This window comes from Mobula hypostoma, chromosome 9, assembly GCF_963921235.1.
Source record: "Mobula hypostoma chromosome 9, sMobHyp1.1, whole genome shotgun sequence".
Classification (NCBI taxonomy): Eukaryota; Metazoa; Chordata; class Chondrichthyes; order Myliobatiformes; family Myliobatidae; genus Mobula; species Mobula hypostoma.
Genome location: NC_086105.1, coordinates 26519358 through 26545029, shown reverse-complemented (window position 1 = coordinate 26545029; position 25672 = coordinate 26519358). Strand labels below are relative to the sequence as shown.

Sequence of the window (25672 nt, the reverse complement as noted above, 5' to 3'; positions counted from 1 at the left end):
CTCTTGCACATTTCTATAAATAGGTATACAGTGGAGAGCATGGAGACAGGTTGCATCTCACCCTGATAGGGAGACTCCAATCATGAACATGTTCACAAGAGACTGAAGAGGGTCGTAGACCCGGCCAGAGCCATCATGGTCAGTTTCTTCCTCTGTGCCATCAGATTTATGAACTGTCCTTGATCACCACCTCATCATTCCTTCTTTTTGCATAAAAATCCCTATTTTTATGTCTTTGCATTGTACTACTGCCACAAAACAACAAATTTCACATCGTACAAGACACTGATAATATACCTGATTTTAATAGGTCAAAGACGCTGTCTGGGATGCACATCTATATAAATTTGGGACTTTGATTTAAAAACCTGAATGCTGGTGGTTGTATTCAGAATTATTTGCCACAGCCAACACCTTTCTGCCTATTATATGGTAGACGACTGATAGGCTGATGAACAGAAGGATGTTTGAGTTAGTATAATAAATTGCTAATGATAGTAGATTAAACAGTAAGGTCACAAGGGTATAGGGCAGCGGTCCCCAACCACCAGGCCGCAAAGCATGTGCTACCGGGCCGTGAGGAAACAATATGAGTCAGCTGCACCTTTCCTCATTCCCTGTCACGCCCACTGTTGATCTTGAACGCACGCGAGGTCATTACCCGTGTGTCATCCATGTCAGTGTGGGAAGAAGATCAACTCCTGGAGCTTGCAAATGATGGTGGGCTAGAAAGTATGTTTGACATAACATCTTTGCTGGCATTCTGGATCAAAGTCAAGGCTAAATATCCTGAGACAGCCACGAAATCACTGAAAACGTTGCTTCCATTTCCAACATATCTCTGCGAAGCGGGCTATTCTGCAATGAATGCAATGAAAACTAAATTGCGGAATAAACTGGACATAAGGAACCCTCTTCGTGTATCGCTGTCTCCCCTCACCCCTCGATAACACCGTCTTGTTGCGGGGAAACTAGCCCAGGGCTCCCACTGATTCAGCGATATTGGTGTGTTGCAATGATTTTATATGTTCATACGAGGAAAATATGCGCTGTGTGTTTAATATCTAAACGTTACTTAAAATGTTATGATGCTATTGACTTATAAGTGACTTATAATTGACTTATCACTATATTCATGCGCTGTTACATAAAACCTAAAATAACTCTAACGTATAGTAAAAGCAGGAATGATATGATTGATAAGTACACAGCCTATATAAAGTAGAAATAATGTATGTACAGTGTAGTTTCACTGAACAGAATTACCAAAAACGATTTTTAGAAAAAAAATGGGCACCTATACGCATGCGCACATAGGTGCCCATGCAAGGCTTCATGGTCATGGTAGTCTTTCTCGGGGTAAACACAACATATTTGACTGCTACTCTTGTCCGTTGGTAACCCTATCACCTCCCACCCCCCAGTTGGCCGGTCCGCAAGAATATTGTCAATATTAAACCAGTCCACAGTGCAAAAAAGGTTGGGGACCCCTGGCATAGGGTACCTATTGGCTGAAATGCAAAGAGCTGAGAGGCAGTACTAATGTTGTTTAAGCTGGTAATTAGGTTACAATCAGTGCATTACTCTATATGGTTCTGGTCACCACACTACAAGAAGCCTGCTGTAATAAGCACGCTCTGGGCTTGAGAATTTTAGATAAAAGGAAAGATTGGGATTGTGTTCTATAGAGCAGTAGAAGGAGACATTTGATCAAGATGTTTAAGATTGTAAGAAGCACAGATAAGGGGAATATTTGACTTTCAAGTACATGTGCTCCATGTATTATGGGGGAATCTGTTCCCAGGAAACAGATTTTTGGACAGCAGGAGAAGTAAGTGTTATGGGGCAAAGGCACGTAGGTGGAACTGAGTCCACACCCAGATCAAACACATCTTATTGAATGACGGAGCAGGCTGAACTGGCCAGGTGGCCTATTCCTGCTCCTATTTCTTATGAACAGGAGGCATTTACTTTCCATAGCAAAAGATGTAATAACTAGGGACTTAAACCAAATACTGCTTACTTGGGAAACCCTGAAGGAAAATTTTCACCCAGTTTCTGCTAATAGTTTGGAACACTTCCTTTCAAAAAAAAAACTGGAGGCAGAAATTCTCATCACAGTTAAATGTGTCTGAATGAGCATTTAATGTTCCCATGCCTGCAGGGTTTAAGACTGAAGTCAGAGCTGCTGTGGCCCAACTAATGTTTTATATAAATCCTGCCTGAATCTATTTCTGAATTATAGAAAGTAATCAATATGCGCTCTCATTTTAGATTTTAAAAAATGCATGAAATAGCCTTTCATATCATTTACAGATAGTTTCAAAGTGCTTTACAGTCGATGTTTAAGATAGAGTAACTTGTCGGAAGTATAGCCAGCAAGCTCTGACAAATATCAATGTGTTAAATATTATTTTTAGAAGAGTTTATTGAAGAATAGAGATTGATTAGGATCCATATGTTCCCAATAATTTCCATTTGTAATCTCACATTTACATGTTAAATTCTATTTGTGTCTTTTCTGCCAACCTAGCCAATTTATGTCAATCTTCTTGCAATCTACAACTTTTTCCTTGCTTTTAATTATATATCCTATTTTTTTAGGTAAACACAACAAAAGATCTTTCAACGTTTTTCATGAAAGTAGAAGCAGGTGATGTTCGCAGAGCTTTTACCAATGTTGGGACAGTGAGGGACTACAGGTTATTTTTAAGTTACAGAAAGCAGAGGTAGGAATATCTTTGATAAGGTGAGGCCAAGGCTGCTGAGCTGTCTGGCCAACAGAATTATGAGAGCAGCTATAGGGAGAGACAGACATCAGACAGAGGGATACGTGAAGCAGGACTGAACTGTTGCTGAAGTGAAACCATATGCTGGAAATGGTCAGCATATCAGGCAGTGTCTGTGAAAGAAAAAAATGTTTGTACCACCAAACAATTCTTTCCCCTCTGTCCTTCTTTCAGCATTTCAAAGAGACATTTCTTCCTTGAGTCAATGTCCTGCTCTTCCACCTGCTTTAACCATTACTCTTCTTGTGACATTTTCCCATGCAACCATATGAAAGCTGCACCAATATTTTTACCTCTTCCCTTCCCAGTAACTCACATGCTCTTCCAGTCTAGTGTATGCTGTTTGATGTTCACAGTGTACTGTCTACCTTGGAGAAACTAAACTCATATTGAATGACTACTTTGTGGAGCACCTACTTTCAGTCTGCAGGTGGAACTCTGAGCTTCCTGTTGCCTGCTGACTCCAATCCTCCAACCAGGTCCCACTCTGCTGTGGCCTCCTGCTTTGTTACATCAAGGCCAATATGCAGTAAGCCAGAGGAACAACACTCATAAGCCTGGACACATTGCTGTCTTCTGGACTCAATATTGAATACTGCAGATTAATTTTCTCTGTATTAGAACTGACCAATTCTCTGTTATCTTAGTTCCGTTTTTCCCATTTTCCATTAGCACAGCTAGCCTGCTGGGCATGTTGTACACTGTGTTTTGCAACATTTAAGTGTTTTTTTTGTGTGTTTTCTCCACCATCCACTTTAACAGCTTTAATATTCCTTTGTTCTGGTTCTCTCTCTCTCTCTTAGAGCTATTCTGGAGGAACATTGTGTCATTTCTTAATGCATGCATTTCTAAATGACAATAAACGAGGACTGAGTGTCCTCATAATCTAATCTAATCTCACTAACCCATCAACCAGTACTCTTCAGAGAGATCTTGAAGGGCTGTTAACATCTGTAGAACTGTAACCCATCAAGAGCTATGCCAATTGGAGAACAGAAAATTGAGAGCAGTTAAAGTGATTTTGTGCTCAAATTACATCATTGAAGTTTTTATTTTGGAAGAACATTCCCTTTCTACTAAAAACAATTCTTACAGATTTTGTTCAGACATGCACTGGACATGAGTTTAATTAATTAGCTATTTAGTTCTGTAGTTGTGAACTAAATAATTTAAAAGTAAACTATTTGTAGGGAAAAGCTGAAATGCTATACACTGTTTCAAAGGTTCAAGGGTTCATTTATTATCAAAGTATGTATCCATATACAATGCTGAAATTTGTATTCTCCAGATAGCTACGAAACAAAGAAAGAACATGAAAGTCGTTCATGTTCAAAGAGAAATATCAAACCCCCCCCCCATACAAAAAAGACGGCATCCCGGTCATCAACAACACCCCCAAAACCCGCCTCCCCTCGCACAAAATGGAACAGAAACATTAAACCCTTCCCTGAAAACGACCCCTCCCCTGCACAAAAAAAACTACAGAACACAACAGAACATCAACAGCCAAACACCCTCCTCTTGCACAACAAAACGAAAAAGGAATGGGCAAATAAAAAACACAGAATATAAAAACTTTTGTGTTTGAAAAATTCTACCGTCCTGAATCGCAGCAATTCAATCCATAAACGCAGAACCACGATACCATCCTATGATATAATTGACATTCATCAAAATAGAGGGACATTATTTAAAATATGATTAATTAGAAAAACGGTCATCACTTGAGGGGTTGTCAGGTACTGGCTGACCTGTCTGCTCTTGCAATGTTTAATGCAAATGTGAGCACCAGAATCCATTACCAACAGTCAGTTGGTTTCTTTTTTAAGTTGTAAAATGAAGATAGTAATTTAGTGTTTTCTAAACTGTTTTCTTTTTCTTTAGGTTGTAAAATAATAACAACATTAAAGTCTTAATATTTCTTTTTATTGGCATGTATAGATTAAATTCAAATCACCAGGAAGAAAAAAATCACTAAATTATTTCTAGTGCAACAGCTCCTCTATAAAAAGTTCTCTGTAATTTTTTTGATTTAAGAATTTCTGTTGCTACTGGGAGGTTTTCATCACGTACTTTAAAAATATTTTGTAAAATTAAATTGCTGAAATGAAATACAGCATTTGATACACAAAACATTTTCTTAAGAAATTCTAGCCTATTTTTCTGATGTCATGCAATAAATATTCCTAAGGATCTGAATGGAAATTTCTTCATTTAAAGTTAGTGTTATTGTATAGAGCTTTTAAAATTCATTAATTACAATCCTTCTCCCCATTTAATTTATTTTAATATCTAATATAAATGAAATCTGTCAAGTCTGGTACTTTTATATGTAAGTTACACATCTTTGTTGAACTGCTTTCCATTTATGGGATGAAATTGGAAAGGATGATAATATAATGAAAGCACAGGAAGGATGTGAACCAAACATGCAATTTTAGATGACAATTCTATAGGGAATTCTTCATTCTGGTGATTTAAGCAAATGTCTGTAAAAGTTTGAAAATGGGAAGAATACTTGTTGTGAAAGTTGTCATATAGAATATATTCATTTAGCTGGCTATAGTTGTAACAAATGTGTTGCTGTAATGTTGAAAACATGGTTCTATGCTTCAGTGTAAATGCAGAAGCAACTGAAAGTTTTAAATGTCCACTTTAGATACTTAGGAGTGTAAAGTAAAACATGTGACTAATGTGCCTTTTCCAGAGCAACAGCAAAAAGTTAAATGGAAACATCCTGCACAAGAAAGTTTGGTGAATTGATGTATTAATATTTAGTCCCACCACAATACACCTAGTCTATGCATGCCAAATTGTTAATCTCAGTTAAGGTGGCTAATTTGTACCTGATGAATTGCACTTTTCATCATGGGTCGAGATCCTTCATCTGGTGGGTCTAGAATCTCGACGTAAAATGTCAACTGTGCATTTCCCTCCATGGATGCCTGACCCACCGAGTTCCTGCTTGGTTTGGGTTTTTTTGGTTCCAAATTTCAGTGTTTGCAGTCTCTTGCATCTTCTTAAAAATCATAAATTGTGCTCAATTAATATTCTATTTTGGCATATTCCATTCCAATGAGAAACAGTGCAGAGAGTAATGCTCATTTTGATCCATTTTCTTGATCTTTCATGTATCTTTTGTAAATATTTTAACAATTTATTTCAAAGAGAGCGCCGGTAGCTTCATTAGATTATTTGATCAGGGAAGCCCTTGCAAAGTGCAGAGGAATGAACCAACAGAGGGCCGATAGAATTGATGCTTGTTTCTTTGTTTTGGAGGAAGCTGAGAAAATGGATAACAGAAATAGACTGTGAAAACATGCAGTCTCTTCTCCCCTGCTCTCCCCAAAATCCAGTTCCATTAACAATGTGGTTAGCAACAAAATTGATCGAATCTTAATGCCTGGGTGCAATGTTTCCATACTATGTGCATGCTCATCAAGACTGCTTCTGCTAGACTAGGAGGCAGCTTCCCATACTCCCAAAAGTATGTTCTGAATGTGGCAAGCTCTAAAGATGTGATGGGGAAACCACCTTGCAAAGTCTCCTTCCAGCTTTGTTATCCATAAAAGCTGTGTAGGTCATTTAATAATTTTAATATAGTAGTAGCCAGTCATAGTCGTAGTCATACTTTATTGTTCCCGGCGGAACTTGGTTTTCGTTACAGTTGCACCATAAATAATAAATAGTAATAGAACCATAAATAGTTAAATAGTAATATGTAAATTATGCCAGTAAATTATGAAATAAGTCCGGGACCAGCCTATTGGCTCAGGGTGTCTGACCCTCCAAGGGAGGAGTTGTAAAGTTTGATGGCCACAGGCAGGAATGACTTCCTATGACACTCTGTGCTGCATCTCGGTGGAATGAGTCTCTGGCTGAATGTACTCCTGTGCCCAACCAGTACATTATGTAGTGGATGGGAGATATTGACCAAGATGGCATGCAACTTAGACAGCATCCTCTTTTCAGACACCACTGTGAGAGAGTCCAGTTCCATCCCTACAACACCACTGGCCTTACGAATGAGTTTGTTGATTCTGTTGGTGTCTGCTACCCTCAGCCTGCTGCCCCAGCACACAACAGCAAACATGATAGCACTGGCCACCACAGACTTGTAGAACATCCTCAACATCGTCCAGCAGATGTTAAAGGACCTCAGTCTCCTCAGGAAATACAGACAGCTCTGACCCTTCTTGTAGACAGCCTCAGTGTTCTTTGACCAGTCTAGTTTATTGTCAATTTGTATCCCCAGGTATTTGTAATCCTCCACCATGTCCACACTGACCGCCTGAATGGAAACAGGGGTCACCGGTACCTTAGTTCTCCTCAGGTCTACCACCAGCTCCTTAGTCTTTTTCACATTAAGCTGCAGATAATTCTGCTCACACCATGTGACAAAGTTTCCTACCGTAGCCCTGTACTCAGCCTTATCTCCCCTGCTGATGCATCCAACTATGGCAGAGTCATCAGAAAACTTCTGAAGATGACAAGACTCTGTGCAGTAGTTGAAGTCCGAGGTGTAAATGGTGAAGAGAAAGGGAGACAAGACAGTCCCCTGTGGAGGACATTCAGAAACATTTAAACTATTAACAGATAAGTAATAGAAGTATTTTTAATTGTCAAAAACACTTGAAAATCCATATAATTTGTAGAGAAGGAACTTGCCTTCTCTTTTGTTTTATATCTGCAGACCTTTGCTTCCAGATGAACTTGGTGAAGTATCTGATTCTGCACGAGGTTTAACCAAGCAAAGGATCCACGTAGTGATTGACTCGTTATTACTGAGGCTGGAGAATTTCAGCATGGTAGAACACTCCTGCAAGCTGTCAAAAAGTTATAGACTTCATGACTGATATTGCATGCATAGAACATAATGGGCAAATGCTGCTGGTTCTATGCTGACAAGCTACGAGTCTTGTCTGTTTAAAAGTCATATAAAATAAACAAATTTGTGAACCTCCTTTTTGTGTTGCAACATTTTTCCCAGGATTAAAATAACTAGTTTAACCAGAAGAAAAAATCATAACAAATGTAAGAGACACTACTTGAACATGTCAAAGTTGCTGGTGAACGCAGCAGGCCAGGCAGCATCTCTAGGAAGAGGTACAGTCGACGTTTCGGGCCGAGACCCTTCGTCAGGAGTCCTGACGAAGGGTCTCAGCCCGAAACATCGACTGCACCTCTTCCTAGAGATGCTGCCTGGCCTGCTGCGTTCACCAGTAACTTTGATGTGTGTTGCTTGAATTTCCAGCATCTACAGAATTCCTCGTGTTTGAACATCTGTACTCAGTTGTGGGGGGTAGGTGGGGGGAATGTGTACCAGTCATGAAAAGAACCATGCTGTGCGCCAACTATGGTCTAAGACTGCATGAAAAAGCACGTAAGCAGCTGGCTTTTGCATTGGAGCCACTACAACCCTCCAGCCCAACCTTCTACTTTATCTTTCTGATGCATTATGAAATAGAACTTGCAGTTCAAATTGTAACATGCACGTGATATGATATGATATGGTGGTAAAAATCTTTGGGTTTCCCTTGCATCATGTGTCTCACAAACAGCCAAGCAGCAATTGGAATACTGATTTGATCTTTGTTAATCTACATTTTATCCATGAAAGAAATTATACCTTAGTTTATTGCAAGACAGCCATGTTAGCATTCTTCCTCTTACCCTCTTTCTCCTCCTTTTCTCCCCTCCAATCCATCTTCAGTTATATCAGTATTATTGAACACCATAACATGGTGGATTCCGGCATATAAATAATATTACCAGGCAAGATGCTATTACAGAATTATTGCAGCTCAGCAGGATGACATTAAGTATGTACTGGCTTTATGCAGGGACAGAGCAGCCAAAACACTTCTTCATCCTCTCTCCATAGCCATTTTAGTATTTTTACAGTCTCCTTTGAATGCTGCTAGTGAATTTGCCACCATTACTACCCCAGCAGCCCATTACTAACCTCAAACTCTTGCTGAATCAAAGTAGTTTTCCTTTGTCTTTTGGTCATCTTTATTCTAATTCCTCAAGTCTTGAATCTTCTGCCGCTGGAGATAGTTTACATCTACTATATATGTAAACAGTATGCAGGATGAACTTTTCACTGTATCTTGGTACTTGTAACAAAATATTGCCATCCACCTGCTTCAAAGAGAACAACGTCAGTCTGTCCAATGAAATTCATTGCTCGGAGACACAAAAGATTTTAGATGCTGGAATCGGAATAAAAAACACAAACTCTTGGATGAACCCAGTGGGTCAGGCAGCATCTGTGGAGAGAAAGGAATGGTCTATGTTTAGGGTTGAGAACCTGCATCAGGGTCATTATTTTAATATTTTTAGTAAATCTTGTGTACTTTTTCTGAGATATTCACATCTATCCTAAAATGGACAGAATACTCCAGTTATGGCTCTGCCAGGGTTTTATAAATTTCCCCATGATCTTTTTCCAAAGACCAGAATCCTGTATTTTTTTTAAATATTCAATTTATCCTGACACTTTCAAAGCTATAAGCATATTTAACCTCAAATTTTGCTGTTCCTCTACCACTTTTGGAAGTGTGCCATCCAGTTTATATTGCCTGTCCTCATTCTTTCTCCAGAAATGTAAAACTACATATTTTCCTGCGTTAAATTCATCTGCCACATGCTTGGCTGTTGCTACCATGACCAATGCCTGTTGCAATTTCAATTTTTGTGTCATCTGCAGATTTGGAAATTTTGCTTTGGGAATGCAGATCCAAGGAAATACATGTTAAGAAATGCAGATGTCCTTGTGCCAAAGCCTGAGGAATACTACCTCACATTTCCCTCCATAATACTACTTTTCTTTAATACTCTCTGTTTCATGTCATGGAGCCAGTTTTCTCTCCATGCTGCTACTGCCCCACGGGCTTCAATCTTGATGTCATATTTCCTCAAATGCCTTTTCAAAGTCCATTTACATTTATTCAACTATGTTTATCTCATCAAATCTCTCACATTTAATCAAAAAATCTGTCCAGTAGTTAAATGTATTTTGCCTAAGCATATTCCTGGCGACGTTTCTTAACACTTGTCAAAGTGACTGTTAATTCTGGTCCTAATTATTGTTTCTAAAAGCTTCCCCACCACTTGTGTTTAAACAGACTGATGTGTATTTGCCTGATTTATTTTTGCAAACTTTCTTGTGCAAGGATGCAAAATTTAGTTCTCCAGTCTTCCACAACAACTTCAATTTATTTGTATATGGGGTCATCCTCCATGTGAAGGTCTTTTTTTTTCCATCTGTTCACTAACCATAAGTGTTCAGATACTTGTAGGATTTTTACTTGCTCCAGTATGTTTACCATTCGTCTTTTCTCTTTGTTCTAGATTCTCATTTTTGTTCTTTGCTTTAACTTACCACTTTCTTTTAATAAGTTTCTCAGTTTCTTTCTGCAAAAAAAAAACTTTTTTCTGCTTATTTCTGGTTATCTCAGGAGCTCTGATGGTGATTTTCCTACCTTTCACCCACATGAAACTATTATCTAGATTTCACCCAGGTCAACTTATAGGCCATTTATTAGTAAGTTATATTTTCACTTGTCAGTCTTTGATAACAATTAATCATGCCAAATATACTTTTATTGCACTTAAGTTGACCTTTCTCCAATTGGTGATTCTTTCCTTAGAGTGGGTCTTGCGAGACCATGGATCTGTGCCTGGAAAGTCTTCACTCTCCAGGGCGCAGGCCTGGGCAAGGTTGTATGGAAGACAGGCAGCTGCCCATGCTGCAAGTCTCCTCTCTCCATGACACCAATGTTGTCCAAGGGAATGGCATTAGGACCCATACAGCTTGGCACCAGTGTCGTCGCAGAGCAATGTGTGATTAAGTGCCTTGCTCAAGGACACAACACATTGCCTCAGCTGGGCTGGAACTCATGACCTTCAGGTCACTAGTCCAATGCCTTAACCACTTGGCCACGTGCCCACTTAGAGTGGGTGATCGCTCTTGAATTGCAGTTCTCAGTTTAATGATGCAATGATAGTTGCTCTCTATACTTCTGTTTCAAACTTCATTGAACTTTGACCTGCATCAGAGCCCGAGACAAGCCCAACCCTTCTTTGTCTGGAAGATGCTGGTCAGGATTGACCTGCTGAGTACGCTTGAAACTTTGTCCCCCTCTTTTTCCTTTCTTATTGTTCTCCCTGTTTATCTAAGGATAATTGAAGCTCCCCATAATAATTAGTCATGGTTTTTGCATATTTGTGATTTCTCTGCAAAGTTACTCCTTGTTTTCTCACTTGTTTTCAACAGGTATAATTGTCCAATAATGTAATTGCACCTGTAATGTTTCTTTGCAATTGTCTTTTGTACATTAATTTATGTACAACATCAACACATTCCCCTCATGTAATCTCTTATCTCATTAAGGTCATTAACAAATTCAATTTGCTTTTAATGTGCTGACTCCTTAATCCATGTTTGTTCAAGGAGCTATTAATGTTCTCCAGATTTTTACATAACAGGTAGTAAAGAGCTGTAATTGGCCCATTTGGGTTCCTAAACACTAATCTTAGAGTAAGAGTATAACGTTTACAATCCCTCTGTTCCTTTAACAATCGTTTGTTCATTATGTGCTGTGTCATATGAAGTGGGTGATCATGGTCTTTCTATGTCTGTAATTGTTTTTGGCAATTTTTTCTTCCAAAGTGGTTTGCCATTGCCTTCTTCTAGGCAATGTCTTTACAAGACGGGTGACCCCAGCCATTATGAATACTCTTCAGAGATTGTCTGCCTGGCACCAGTGGTCGCATAACCAGGATGTGGTATGCACCAGCTCCTCATGTGACCATCTATCATCTACTCCCATGGCTTCACGTGACCCTGATCTGGGGGCGAAGCAGTTAGCAGGTGCTACACTGTGCCCAAGATTGACCTGCAGGCTAATGGAGGGGAAGAGTGCCTTACATCTCCTGCCAACCCCTCCCCTTTAACAATAGAGGAATATTCGTTATAGAGGAATTCTTCATCAGCTTTGATCTCGAGCTTCATTTCATGGCATTCTATCTCCTTGCTCCCATTAAAATCATCACCATGCACAGTCAAGGTGATTCTCCACCATCTTTTCAGCAGCCAGAATCCAGAATAGCTGTTCAAGAAATTAATGGAGTCTGAGCAATGCAGCAGGAAAAGTACCTGGCATGTTGTCAAGCTATATAAATGGGCTGTTATAATTAATTTGTACTTGTAACTTAATTGAAAATATTAAAAACTAAGCTTTTTAAAACCATTAAGTTGAATTCAATATTCAAATAGGAGCTGGTGCTGTAATGTGCAATGCTGGAACGTTGAGGTGCAAGCTGTGATCTATGACATCTACATCTGCAGTAACGATGTGCAGCTCATGGAGCTCAGCTCAGTATTGCTGACATGTCTTTAAAATGCAGGATTTCAGAGATAATAAGAGTAAAACTGGAACTTGATTCAGGTGACTGTTGTATCCCTGTGGTAAGTTAAGGTACAGTCGTGGTTCATGATTGTGAATGGAAGCGTGTTATTGCATCTTGGGTAGGTAATGGGACACCAAATACAGTGTCTAAGGTGATAGCTATTATCATATACTGCCCTGATATTGGGGTTCCAGAAGTTACGTTGCAGGCTTAATAGCAAGATTGAGGACATCTTGCAGCTGGAGAGAAACTTGGAGTGTATGGAGGAGAACCCAAATGTATAACAAATACAATTCTTATGGCAAATCTTGACTAAGATTGGAAATGAGTATCTGCATTTGAGCAGCTTGGGTTGAAAATAAAACCCAGAACTTAGGGAACTATGTGCATTGTTATTTTCAGCCACATATCAAAAACTACTTGATGTATTTTTTTTTATTGTAGTTCACATTAAGACCTTGTAGATCTCCCAAAATCCAGACCCTAGGATCAAAATGAAATTTTGGTTTTTATCATATCTGAGGTTATTCTAACAATGTATTTCCAAAAGTCTTCCGGATAACAGCAATTCCAAAGCATATGAAGTAAGTCTCCATCACAAGATTTACATCTCTGACAATTAGGAGAGGCGTTATGGTATATTTTGTGCAGTCTATGTGGAGTGTAGTAGGTCCTGTTAAAAATATTAAACTGTATTTGTCTATGTTTAGTTGAAATTAATACAGTTTGGGACATTTGAAGTATATTACACCAATCAGCATCATTGTAATTGCATTCAAGATCTGATTCCCACTTATTTTTAATATCACTCTTAGTATAGCTTGGCAAGTTGCTGTTTAAAATAATATAAATAGATGACGTAAGACCCCTTGTAGTGTACAGGGCTTCACTAAGCAAGTGCTTTTCAAATGGGGATTCTATTGGAATTTGTGGATAGCCTGTATAACTGTAATGGACCCAGGGTCTAATCTGAAAATATTTAAATAAATTATGATTTGGTAGATTAAATTTACCAGACAGTTGTTGAAAACTGGCAAAGTTATCTTGGCTATATAAATCTTCAACTGTTTTTATACCACTATTAACCAGAATTCCGTCTGCCATCAGGTGGGGGATATTGGGATTCCATAGAGGAGTTTATAAATATAAATTTATTATTTAATATAAATTTACAGAACAATATAAATATACTTTATACTGCTCGCGGCTACAGCTGTATCCTACAAAACTGGAAATCTGAATTTCCTCCCTCACTCAGGTTAAATGAGTTAACATCCTGTAGGAAACCTGAAAAGATCTTGTATAGTGTGAGAAGGAAACCAGCAACATATGAAAAAATATGGGACTCCTTTTTGACCTTATTACCATCATTACACCTCCTCGGTTACTGAATTAGTATGGATACCCGTCTTCCTGTGCTTCTACTATCTGCTTAGTGTAGTAATATATACTTAATTAATACACATTAGGACCTCATACCTTACTTGATCGAATTTTATTTTTGCTATTTTTCAACTGTGAACGAGGAAAAAATTTTTTCCATACCAGGGTTGTGGGTGGGGGGGGCGGTGGTGGGAGGGAGTATTTTGTCTGTTTTTTGTTTGTTTTTTTTCTTATGTGTATCTGTTGTAAAACTACTTGATGGATAAATGTATGGCTGTAAAATTGGAATTTGGGGGTCCTGTTCAAGATATTCACACCTGTAGAAGTGTGAGAGCATTGTTCTTTGATGGTAAGTTTCAATGGAAAAGAGAAATTTTGTTTGATACATCCATTGATTTTGCAGTATTAACTAGCAGGATAGGTGAGTGGAAACTGGTCAATATGGAGTATTTTAATTTTCAAACAAAAGGTGCTACACAGAGATGGTTGCAAAAAGAAAAAAATAGCTCATGATATTGGTGGTAATCCACTGACATTGATTAAGGAGTGGAAATGGATAAAAAAGTAAAAATGATTCACCTTTCAACTGGTGATCTCAACTGTTTGGATACTCCAAGAATTATGCTTCCTTTTGAACTAGTTGCAGTCTGTCAATGACAGATGTAGAGTCGACTGGTAATATATTACGGATTAGAAAGTTAGGTGAAAGGTACATTGAGGTAAGCACAATAGGTTAAAAACGTATGTAGACAGGTTAAATGAATGGGCAAGTAAATTATAGGTGGAATATAATACAGAATGAACACACCAATGCCCAGAAATGGAAAAGTGACAAATGTCCATCTCGGGCAAATCCTCCATTGAGCACGTTTACAATAAGCACTGCCACCATCCAGGCCAAGCTCTTTTCTTGCTTCTGCCATCAGACAGGAGGTACAGACCCCCCCGGTCCCACACCACCAGGTTCAGAAACAGTTGTTACCTTACAGCCATCAGCCTCCTGAACCAGCATGGATTGCTTCACTCTACTCAACTCTGAACTGATTTCACAACCTACAGATTCATTTTCAAGGACTTTACAGTTCATGTTCTCAGCATTCTTTTGCACATTATATTTTTTTCAGTCTGCTTCTGTATGTTTTTTCATAAATTCTATTGTATTTCTTTATTTTCCTGTAAATGCCTGCAAGAATATGAACCTCAGGGTAGTATATGGTGTTATACTGTATATGTAGTTTGACTATAAATTTACTTTGACTTTGGTAGAATATAATGTTCATTTTGGTGGGAGAAAATAAAAGGCAGAACTTCTTATAAGATATAATTGCGAAGTACTGGCATTGCAGTGATGTTGATGTATATTTACACAAGTGACAAAGTTAATATTCAAGTACGCAAGGCACCTTCATTGTACTGGCTTTCATTGCAATAGAATTGAGTATAGACATTAGACGTCTTGGCTTACACTTCACAACCAGATGGATTCGATGTATTTCTCATTGTTCAATTGGAAACCTTATTGATGAAGGTAGATGTTCTAGTGACAAAGATAGAACCCTCTGATTCATACCTATTTCTCTATCTACCTTACGCTCTTTTTGGTTTTGGTTTTAGTTTTAGTTTTGCTTTCCAAAGTTTATATGTAATTGGCAAATATTTAATGATTGCTTGTCATTTTGGTGGCTAATTTCCTTTTTCACTTGGCCTGCAGAACCTGGCAGATGGTTTTCTTGAAAAGCAAATAACTGTAAGTGCTGTAAATCTGAAACAAAAACAGGAATGCAGACAATACTTAGGAGGTCAAGCAGCATTCTATGAATAGAGAAATAAAAATAACCCTAAAGAACTGTGCCCTGAAGGTTAGTCCCTGACAATGGATACCATTCTGTAATTGAGAAGCAAAACAATTGTAAGCACATGATCAACAGTAACTGTGCTTCAAGCCCTCCCTTGTGTTGATGAGGTAGGCCCAGGTATATTTTCGTATTACCATCATAATTAATTTAATTACAGTGGAGAAGTAGGGAATTTTGATGGTTTATGAGTGTAGAGGGCTGAAAATTGAGGCTCTCAACACTGGTATACCTGCTTAAAGGCCAATCCCTCCAAAATGCTTGGAGTCAATCCTGAGGGGTCTTTTAGAAATTCTATAAGTCTATAAAGAAAAGGGATTTTAAAAAATGCCCTAAATGCTTGCAGGAAAAAATGAGGTCATTCCGTGAAAATGAATAACTGTTTTGGGCACTGGGAAAGTATCCACAAATACCACATAAAATGACTAGTGAAATTATAAAAGTCTGACAGCCTGCATTTACTGCAAACCCACATAGCAACCTGGCAAGCTCTGTTACCCAACAGCTGTAAAGATACTTGAGACACTCATATTCGGCCATCACTCTTAAAATCTATTTCAAGTTGCCAGTTTTTTTATATACCATTTTTACTTATTTAAATATGTTTAATTTGAAGTGCTTGTCAATGAGATAAATATATCAATTTTTTCTTCCTTCAAAAGCACCACAGTACTAATTTCATTAAATAGTGCTTATAAAAGAGTATCACAAATCCAAGGTGCCAGTAGTTTGTTGGAGCTTCTGTGCAATTAAGTTTCAGTTCCTTAACCAGAAAATATACTTTTACTGTTAAATATTTTGTCTCTCTGCAGCTAAAATGCCACATACAACATGAAGTTTCAAAAGCCAAAGGCAATTAATAATAATTTTCCCACTAAACTGAATATAGCCATTCCAAATTTCTTGAATTGCTACAGAAAGGTCTTGTTATTCTTTTTCTTTATTCTTTATCAAAGCTTACTGCTTTGATCTAATTGGTTAATTTTTGTAGGGCAAGTCATTGTGTACTGTTGCATCCTTAAAAACACAGTAAGTTTGTGAAATGATTCATAAAATTCCAGTGACGCTTCTTGATCTTCAATACACTGAAATAAGTAGTCTTCATACTGGAATTGTTATTTTCACGGGATCTTTTGTATTAAAGGTTCAAAGGTTCAATTTATTATCAGAGTATGTCTGCAGGATACAACTGTGAGATCTGTCTTTTGTAGATAGCCGTGAAACAAAGAAAACCATGGAAGTCATTCAAATAAAAGCATCAACCCCAACCCCTCCACAAAAAAAACTAACAAATCACGGAAAAGAACGGCAACATGTTCATTCAACCCTCCCCCCCCCCCGCCACCCCACGTGAGAAGAAAAAAATTAAACGTCCTAACATTTTATCATGAAGAGAATTGGCTTTCTCTAATGTTAGCTGTTCTTAAATGTTTGGTGTTTTGTATTGAATACAAAGCAAAGTGGGAACATCACATGGATCAAGATTCAAAGTACACATATCAAAGAATGTATAAGTTATACAACCTTGAGATTTGTCTGCTTACAGGCAACCACAAAGCAAGAAACCTGACAGAACTGAATTTTAAAAAAGACCAACACCTAATGTGCAAAGAAGGAGAAAAAAATCACAAATCATGCAAACAATAGAAGTGAGGAACAACATTCCAAACAAGATTGAGCAGCCCGGAGTAGGCCTGAACCCTCGGTGTTAGTTTATCATATTAGTGAAGCCCACACACACGAAGCACGGCAGCTGGGGCAGTCTCAGAGCCTCAGTGCAGAGTTAGCACCACCCTTGCCATTGGTCCTGACATCCTGCCTTTCCAGTCTCTCTGGGCTGGTGCTTAAATTGTTCACAGCGGATCGTGCTTAGCATTAGGACCAGAGCCCTGCTCAAGGCCTGGACTATGCTGCCCGGCGATTTGCTCTGGGCCTAGGTCTCACTGCTCAGACTGAAGCCGTTCTTGACCTCTCCAAATCGGCTTGGTGCTTAGAGCGATCCAACCTTGCACCCAGGTTAGTTGGACGGGCATCGAAACTCCTCTGCCTCGACTCCTCCTTTCCGAATTGCTCACTCCAACTCCACCTGCATCAATTTTGCAAAACACCAGAAGGGCTCATCCCTCAAATTCACTTTGCTTGCCTCCTCACTGTTTGCAGTGATAGTTTACCGCAATTTACTTCAGAAAAGATGTTATTATTAATTATTTTAGTCAAATTTCTTGCCTTTCAAACGACCAGTAAGTTGTCACTCACCTCTTTTTTTCCCAGTGAGTAACTACTTTTCAACAACCAAGAAGCACTCAGGTTTGGAATTAATTGATTTCAGCTAGAGCAATGGTTAATTTTATGACAATCTATTCTGGTGTTTAGCATGAGCGAGGGGAAAGTGAGCAGGATTCCTACTCCCAATAGTGGTGGCAGATGTGAGTAGATGTTGGAAGGATTGGACTTGGACTGTGGTTGCTGCAACTAAATGGCCTGCCAATAAGTTGAGTCAGAATTCTCAACTCCCCTAGCCAAGGCTTTGGAAGTTGACCAATACCTATGTAATGACACCCTAGCAAAATCAGTATCCAAGGAGGAAAGAGAATAATCAGAAGCCAATTTTTGCGAAAAAAGCTGACACTAAGAAATTGCACTATTAATCTCTGCTCGTCTTTCATTTAAGTGGCCGTTTTTGCATATGAATAGTCAATTGTCTGAAGGCAATGGAAAATGTTATAGCTATAGTCTGTTTATAATGCCGTATTGTTCATTCACCTGCAGAACTAAAAATTTAAACGGCTCTTAGAATATTCAGGTGTTTTTGCAATATTAAAGCACAATGTTTCATGCCAATAACTTTGCTTTTGAATTGTTGTTATCAATATAAAACTACTTGTGTTTTAAACAGTCTTTTGGCTAATTGTAATTTTTGTAAAATTTTCAAATATCTGTGGTGAGAGTGAAATCCTACAAAGCTCACTTCTTGTAAATAAATCACGAAGAAGTGTCTCGATTTCTGGTGTGTATATTGTATTTGGACAGAAAAAAATGCATTTGAAGTTAATGGTTCTCAGTGTTAAAACTTTTTTTTACACTGGGGTGATTGTCAGTAGCTCTTAACAAGATTTGAGTCCTATTACATTAATTTCTCATGAACATATGTCCCCACTCCTCCATCAAAGCCTTTCATTGCTCTAGAAAGTTACTGTACAATGTTAGGTAAACTCAAAGATGCCTTCAATTATGTATTTGATTTAAGCTCTTATTTTTGCATGGATAATTCCATTTGCAAAACGTTGTCTGTGTTGCAGATTTTCACAGAACCTCACAGGGTATGGAAATATACATGTGGCTGTAACTCCTTGTACCATTTTCACTGAGCATTGGATAGGGTGTGTAAAGGAAAGCAGCTTTGAAGCATCCAGCACCCATTTACTTTGAGTGCTTTGGACTTTTTAAATAAAAGGTTATTGCTCGCATTCCTCATAATGCATATTGCTCCTGATCATTTTGAAGAATTCAACATTAATTTAAAGATTAAAATCAGCTGAAATTATTGAATAAGATTTAGTTCCTATATTGCAGAAAGTCTAATGTTATTTTTTGGGGGTATGTATCTGGACAAGTTCAGGAGCTGCTATTAGTGATCTGCTGCTGCTCTATGGTATACCATGTGGCAGAGTAATCAGTATACTGACACGAGCATTAACTATTCTCACAATTACAAAAACCTTTAAAATATTGCTCTTTGAATGAGATGTAACTGAGTTTTAATAATATTCAAATTCTAATTTCTGCTTTCTACAATGTATTAGTCATTAACATAGAAATATTATGCATATGATTTCCATTCCTTCACTTATTTTAAATTTCCGAGCTTTTAATTTTTATGCAGTTTGATTTTCAGTTTCTACCTTATTTGCATGTGAATGTCTCATTATTTTTGTGGTCGCGAGAGATCCCCAGAGCCGATACCTGATAGCAATTGATATCAGGAAAGAATAAGTCACGCACAGAGGCCGTTTGTCCTTTGTGTGCAGCTTTATTCAAAGTTGGCAATGAGCACTTTATGAAAATGCCAAATGGTGAGTTCAGGCACCCCTTCTTTGCCTTAAAGTAAACTGCACACTGTGCACCAAAGGATTTTGAGAATTTGTGATTTTGTATTTTTGTTTAGAATTAGTCAAAACTTTTGTTACTTTAAATGCATGTGTCTGCATTTTGTTGCACCAAGGTTTTCTTTCTAAATCTGTAAAATTTATTCTCAAAGTACATATATGTCACCATATGCAACCCTGAGATTCATTTTCTTGTGAACATAATACAAAGAAACACAATAGAATCAATGAAAAATTGCGCACAAGGTGGATAAGCAATTGGCAAGGACAACAGACCATGCAAATACTAAAACTAAGGAAAAAGGCAAAGTAATAATCATAAATAAAGATCAAGAAGAGTCCTTGAAAGTGAGTCCATAGGTTGTGGGAACAGTTCAGTGTTGTGGTGAGTGAAGTTATCCCTTCTGGTTCAAGGGCCTGATGGCTGAGGAGCAGTAACTGTTCCTCAACTTGGTGGTGTGGGTTCTAATGGCAGCAGTGAGAAGAGAGCATTGCCTTCCTCGAAGATGAATGCTACTTTCCTGCAATAGCATTCCTTGTAGATGTGCTCAAGAGGTGAGGAGGGCTTTATCAGTGTTAGACTGGGCAGTGTCCATTACTTTGTAGGCTTTAATTATTCACCTAATATACTTAACCAATATCACCCCCACCCTTTTCTCCCATTCCTCATCCTTTCGAATAACATTTTTAGATCAGTTTTATCAGCAAATTGTATTTGGTTTTGTCAGCTTATATTTAACAAGGAATATACACTACTGCTTCTCCAGGAGTATTTTTTTTTCATTTGCTTTAATTGTAATATATATACAAAGTGACACACATCAAAGTTGCTGGTGAACGCAGCAGGTCAGGCAGCATCTGTAGGAAGAGGTGCAGTCGACGTTTCATTTTGGATCTCCCCCTCCCCCTCTGACTTTCAAATCTCTTACTAGCTCTTTCTTCAATTAGTCCTGACGAAGGGTCTCGGCCTGAAACGTCGACTGTACCCCTTCCTAGAGATGCTGCCTGACCTGCTGCGTTCACCAGCAACTTTGATGTGTGTTGCTTGAATTTCCAGCATCTACAGAATTCCTCGTGTTTGCATATATACTAAGTGGTTCAGTTGCTTAGTTGATCTGAGCAGGCTCTGAAATGCTTGGTGACCAATTGACATAGTGATCAAGTCGAAGGGCAGTGTTCTATTAGGGATCGTCCTAAGTAGCCGATAGATTCCTTCTAAACCTGTTGTTTCTGCTTTTTGCAAACAGTTTTAAGATAACCTTGTATTAATATGGTAAAATGTTAATAAATTACATGAATGCAATAATTGCATTTGTAGGTGCAGCATTTTTCTTTTGCTAATTAGAAAGAAATCAAAGGATTTTCAAATGAGAATTGGTGAAAATCCCTATGCTATAATGTTGTGAATAAATTACATTATGTTGAAAGATGTTCCTTTATTTCATTAAATGCAAGATAGAGTTCTATCTGTGCTGGATAGTTGTTGAAAATTATTTTAAAAAACTGTGGCTATGGTTCAAAGTTTTGATGAATCATATAGTTCTGGAAGTGTTTATGACACATACAAATATATACTATTTTTTGATTTTCCCTTCTCATTGTTCTGTGATCATGAAAAGCAGATACCATCCTTATCAAAGTTGGAATATTACTTAACTTCTGTCTAGTATTTTAATTGGTTGCAAAAAGATAATGAAGTAATTGAGTCTTTGAGTCACAGAAACAAACCGTTCATCCCAACTGGTCCATGCTGACTGAGATGCCCACTTAGTTCTATTTGCCTTATTTGGTCCACATCCCTTTAAACCTTTCCGATCTATGTACCTGTTCAAGTAATGTTTAAGTATTGTTAATGTACCTGCCTCAACCACTTCCTCTTGCAGTTTGTATCATACACTGACCACTCTCCTCGGGTTCTTATTAAATGCTTCCCCTTTGACCTTAAACCTGTGCCCTCTAGCTTTTAATTCCACAATGCTTGGGAAAAGGTTATGTGCATTCCTCCTGCCTATGGCCTCATAATTTTATAGACCTTTTCTTATTTATTAGAAAAGAAGTTGACTCTTCAGGGTTTATTTTGAAATTGGAAAATGCTACATGCAGGTGCAAATTTCACGACAAACGACATTTAAATGATAGTAAGCCTGATTCTGATTTTGAAGTATCACAGAATGCCTCCCAGAAATCTGAATGGTATTCTGTCGTACTTGAATGTTGTAAAGACAGTCCCCAGATTACAACAAAGTTCCAGTCCTGTTTGTAAACCATAAATGGACGAAAAGAGTGTATTGGAAAAGATCAAAGAAACATCTGTAACAGAAGAACAGCCACCGGCCTGCCTCACTGATGAATGAGTAGGTGGGTCTGCTCACCACTCCCAGCTCTGTTCAGCCTAACATAATACCTGATCATTGCAGTTTGGGCTTCGGGCATGGAGAAAGTAGAGAAGGCACATGGAAATGCCCCACTCCCACTCTGCAGAAGATGCCTGAAGCCTCTCAGCAGCCTGGAAATGTGTCCTCTCCCATCCTGCCTCTCTACCAAGCATTTTTCTTAAGTTGAGCATTCACAACCTAAGGAGAAACCTGCATCTTGCTTTGTATTTATGGCATTAACTTGCTGATGTCATCTGTTGTGTTCTATTTTCAGGCATCTGTTTAAAATTAACTCATGTTCTGTTTTGTAGCACTGGTTTATTATGAATTATTTTTTCTCTTGCAGCTTGACCAAGTGGCTCAGCAACGTAACCTAACCAGCTTGGGACTGTTTCTATCATGTGCACAGAAGCAGTTATCTGCACTTTTGGAAGATATGCCTTTAGCTGTGGAACAAGACACTGAGTAACTTCAAGATGTTTAAACAGATGAAGCAAGAAAAACAAATATTACAATAAACCTGACACCATCTATTTGGTTTCTGTGTGTTCGGAAATGCCATTCGTGTTGTGCATGCCAGTTTAAAATGTGTGCACAATACTTACTTGAAGTCACTAGCAGCCTTGAAGACCTTCAAAACAGATTCTCTTAAGTTTGCACAAAAATATTATCAACTTAATTGGCACAAAACTATAAAATTAGCTTAATAAAGGGAGTAACATTAAGCTTATAAACATTAATTTTACACAAAAGGGGCACCCTTGTTCATATATCATTAAGATATAATTTTATAAGCACTGTAATATGAGACTTACATGTACCAATTTTGTACAGGTACCAAAATTGCTTTCATCTAATGCCAGATGTATATTTCTTAATCATATTCGACATTTGCAACATCTGAGGAGTTTTGGACGATAGGGACTTAAAACCAGTTTTAAAAGATCTTGTATATCCTCCATTGAATTTTTTAGTTTCTTTAATTTTATATTGTCTGCTGCAAAATAACACTATAGTTTTTATGGTTTCTTATTTCAGTGTTCTTTGCAGGAAAGAATTTGCCGGATAGCTATGTACATCAAAATATTAATTTGAATTCAGATTGTATTTATCACAACAATACATCAAACTTGCATTTATTTTGGATTAAATTTTTAAGTTGAGAGTTTGGAATAATGAGAGGCGATCTAATTGAAATGCTTCAATTTTAGAGAGCTTCTCAAAGTCAATGTGCTATTTCCCCTGGAAAATCTAACATTATGGATCTTAATCTCAGTGTAAGTTATTAGCCATTTAAGTCTGAGATGGGAGTTCTTCACTTATACTTATAAATCCTCAGAAAGAAGACTGGCAATTCTGTCATAGGTGAGTACGGTAAACATAGGTTAATGTAATTTGGACATGAAGAAATGGAAAAACATTGTCAGGTTCAGATGAAGATGTAAACAATTAGCTGTGATCTTATTAAGTAATCAGATTTGAGGGTCTGTTTGCACTATGCTCTCTAATGTACATTTTTTTCTGAGTATTTTGACCTTTAACTTGAGTATTGAGCTGAAGATGAATTATCATGTCAATAGGTAAATGAAAGAATTGTGCAAGTGCATATGCAGGCAGGTTGATAAGCCAGATAGTTAGCTGGTTGGGCAGCTTCAATGGATAGGGAAACAATTTTAACATCACAAGTCAATTACCTTTCACCAAATAGAAATCTCTTCCTGCATTTTGTACTTTTATTTCAGATTTCCAGCACCTGTAATTTTGCGGTTTTAAATTCACAAGTATGCCTAAGTGACCATGTACAGTATAGCAAGGCACCTCAAACACATATGGACTATTGGTCCCTGTGAGGGTTAAAGGATCATTTTCCTAGTTTTGGGTGTTTCTGCCATATTGTCATTCACTAATTTTGGCTATGTTTGTGTAGATTTTGGAATAGCATAATATTTAAACATTTTAACCAAGGATTTTTCTGGGCCAGGCCTATTACTGTGCTTTCTGTCATAATTTCTGTGTTTGACAGAGGTAGAAATCAAATGTAAATCATATTCAACAAAATATAATCTATTTTAGAAATATCACTTTCTGTAATGAACAAGCTAATTTTATGTTGATTAAAGAAGGAAAATAAATTCCTTATTTGAGGTGAATGTATAATGTTACTTAATTTTTAAGCAATTGAATAAGAACTAATTTTTATGGTCTCATTAGGAGTGACTCCTTCCTGTGGTTAAAGAATGGGGTAAATATATTATTGTGATCTGCCCTCATAGAACATAGAAATCTACAGCACATTACAGGCCCTTCAGCCCACAATGTTGTGCCGACCATGTAACCTACTCCAGAAACAGTCTAGAATTTCCGTAGTACATAGTCCTCTAATTTTCTAAGCTCCATGTACCTAGCTAAGAGGCTCTTACAAGACCCTGTTGTATCCGCTTCCACCACTGCCACCAGCAGTGCATTCCACGCACCCACCACTCTCTGTGTGACATAGTCATAGTCATACTTTATTGATCCCAGGGGGAAATTGACAAACTTACCCCTGGCATCCCCTCGATACCTATTTCCAAGCACCTTAAAACTATGCCCCCTCATGTTTTATGGCCCCTCACATTAGCCATTTCAGCCCTGGAAAAAAGCCTCTGGCTAGCTACACGATCAATGCCTCTGATCATCTTGTACACCTATATATCATGGTAGTTTATATTTCCCATGAACATTTGAAAAGCAGACCATACAAAACGGCCTGAAACGTCGACTGCGCCTCTTCCTATAGATGCTGCTTGGCCTGCTGCGTTCACCAGCAACTTTGATGTATGTTCCATACAAAATTACTTTTTTTGTTTGATTATACAGTGTATTCTGTTTAATCGGGACAGGTGCTTATTTGAGACAGCACTTAAAGAACAAATACTAATTGAGAAAATAATGTTTGTTTGTTTATTTATTTATTTAGGGCACTATTCCACTTAAACAGGACAGGAGATTGTTGCTGAGAAGTTTCTAACTAGCGTCAGTTGAGTGGACTTATGCGGCGGTTAGAAATATGACCATGTTAAAGTGAACAGTTTTCACATAGTATCAGTTATATTTGTGTTCAAAAAGCAGTGATTTTTGTCATTGATAGTTGGTGAGAAATAAGAAGTAAGACAATTCAGAACTGTTTTGCTCACTGGTTTCAAGCATTCAGGTTTCAAGATGTCAGAACTGGCTAGGAGTGAAAATGAAATGAGTTTTTCTACTTCAACAAAGTTAGAAACTACAAAGAATTCAAAGGTATCGACAATCATCTTGAATGTTTCCACGAAAAGGAAGATTTGGAGGATGCAATCATCGAAAGCATTGTATGAAGCCAGTCCATCATCTGCACTAGGTGTCTGTGCTTAATTTGTTCATTTACAGTCAATCAAAAGTACACGGCGGAGCACACTGAGTGAATTCCTCTATCAATACCTATTAGGAAATAAAGCACAGTTATATAGTGCTGTAGTAGTATTGATAGGGTTCTAATTTGTTCGTATTTTATTTAAAGAAATATATCATTGCGGTTAAAGGGTAGCTTTCCTTTCTTATATATACATTTTAAACTATTTCCATGAAACTTCATCAAATTGGGGCAGCTTCTTAATTGGGCCCAAATGTACTGCTTCCAGTGTGTCCCAATTAACTGGAATCCACTGTATATTGAATTTTATTGATTTTTAAAAGACTTTTAGTAAATAAAGCAAAAAATGATTAACTATAGT

General features: G+C 37.8%; 1 protein-coding gene across 3 annotated transcripts in view; it reads left to right on the top strand.

Moving 5' to 3' along the window:
• The window catches only part of LOC134351576 (coiled-coil domain-containing protein 91-like), a 208120-nt gene extending 183285 nt beyond the window's left edge, over positions 1-24835 (top strand). The window contains exon 13 of one of the 3 annotated variants that reach the window (XM_063057916.1): positions 22270-24835. In XM_063057916.1, the coding sequence (XP_062913986.1) occupies positions 22270-22392 (123 nt within the window). In that variant the 3' untranslated portion in view covers positions 22393-24835. Of the gene's footprint in view, positions 1-7482; positions 7709-22269 lie in introns of those variants that run through there. The other 2 variants (XM_063057915.1, XM_063057917.1) reach the window with 2 other exon arrangements.
• The last annotated feature ends 837 nt before the right edge of the window (positions 24836-25672 follow it).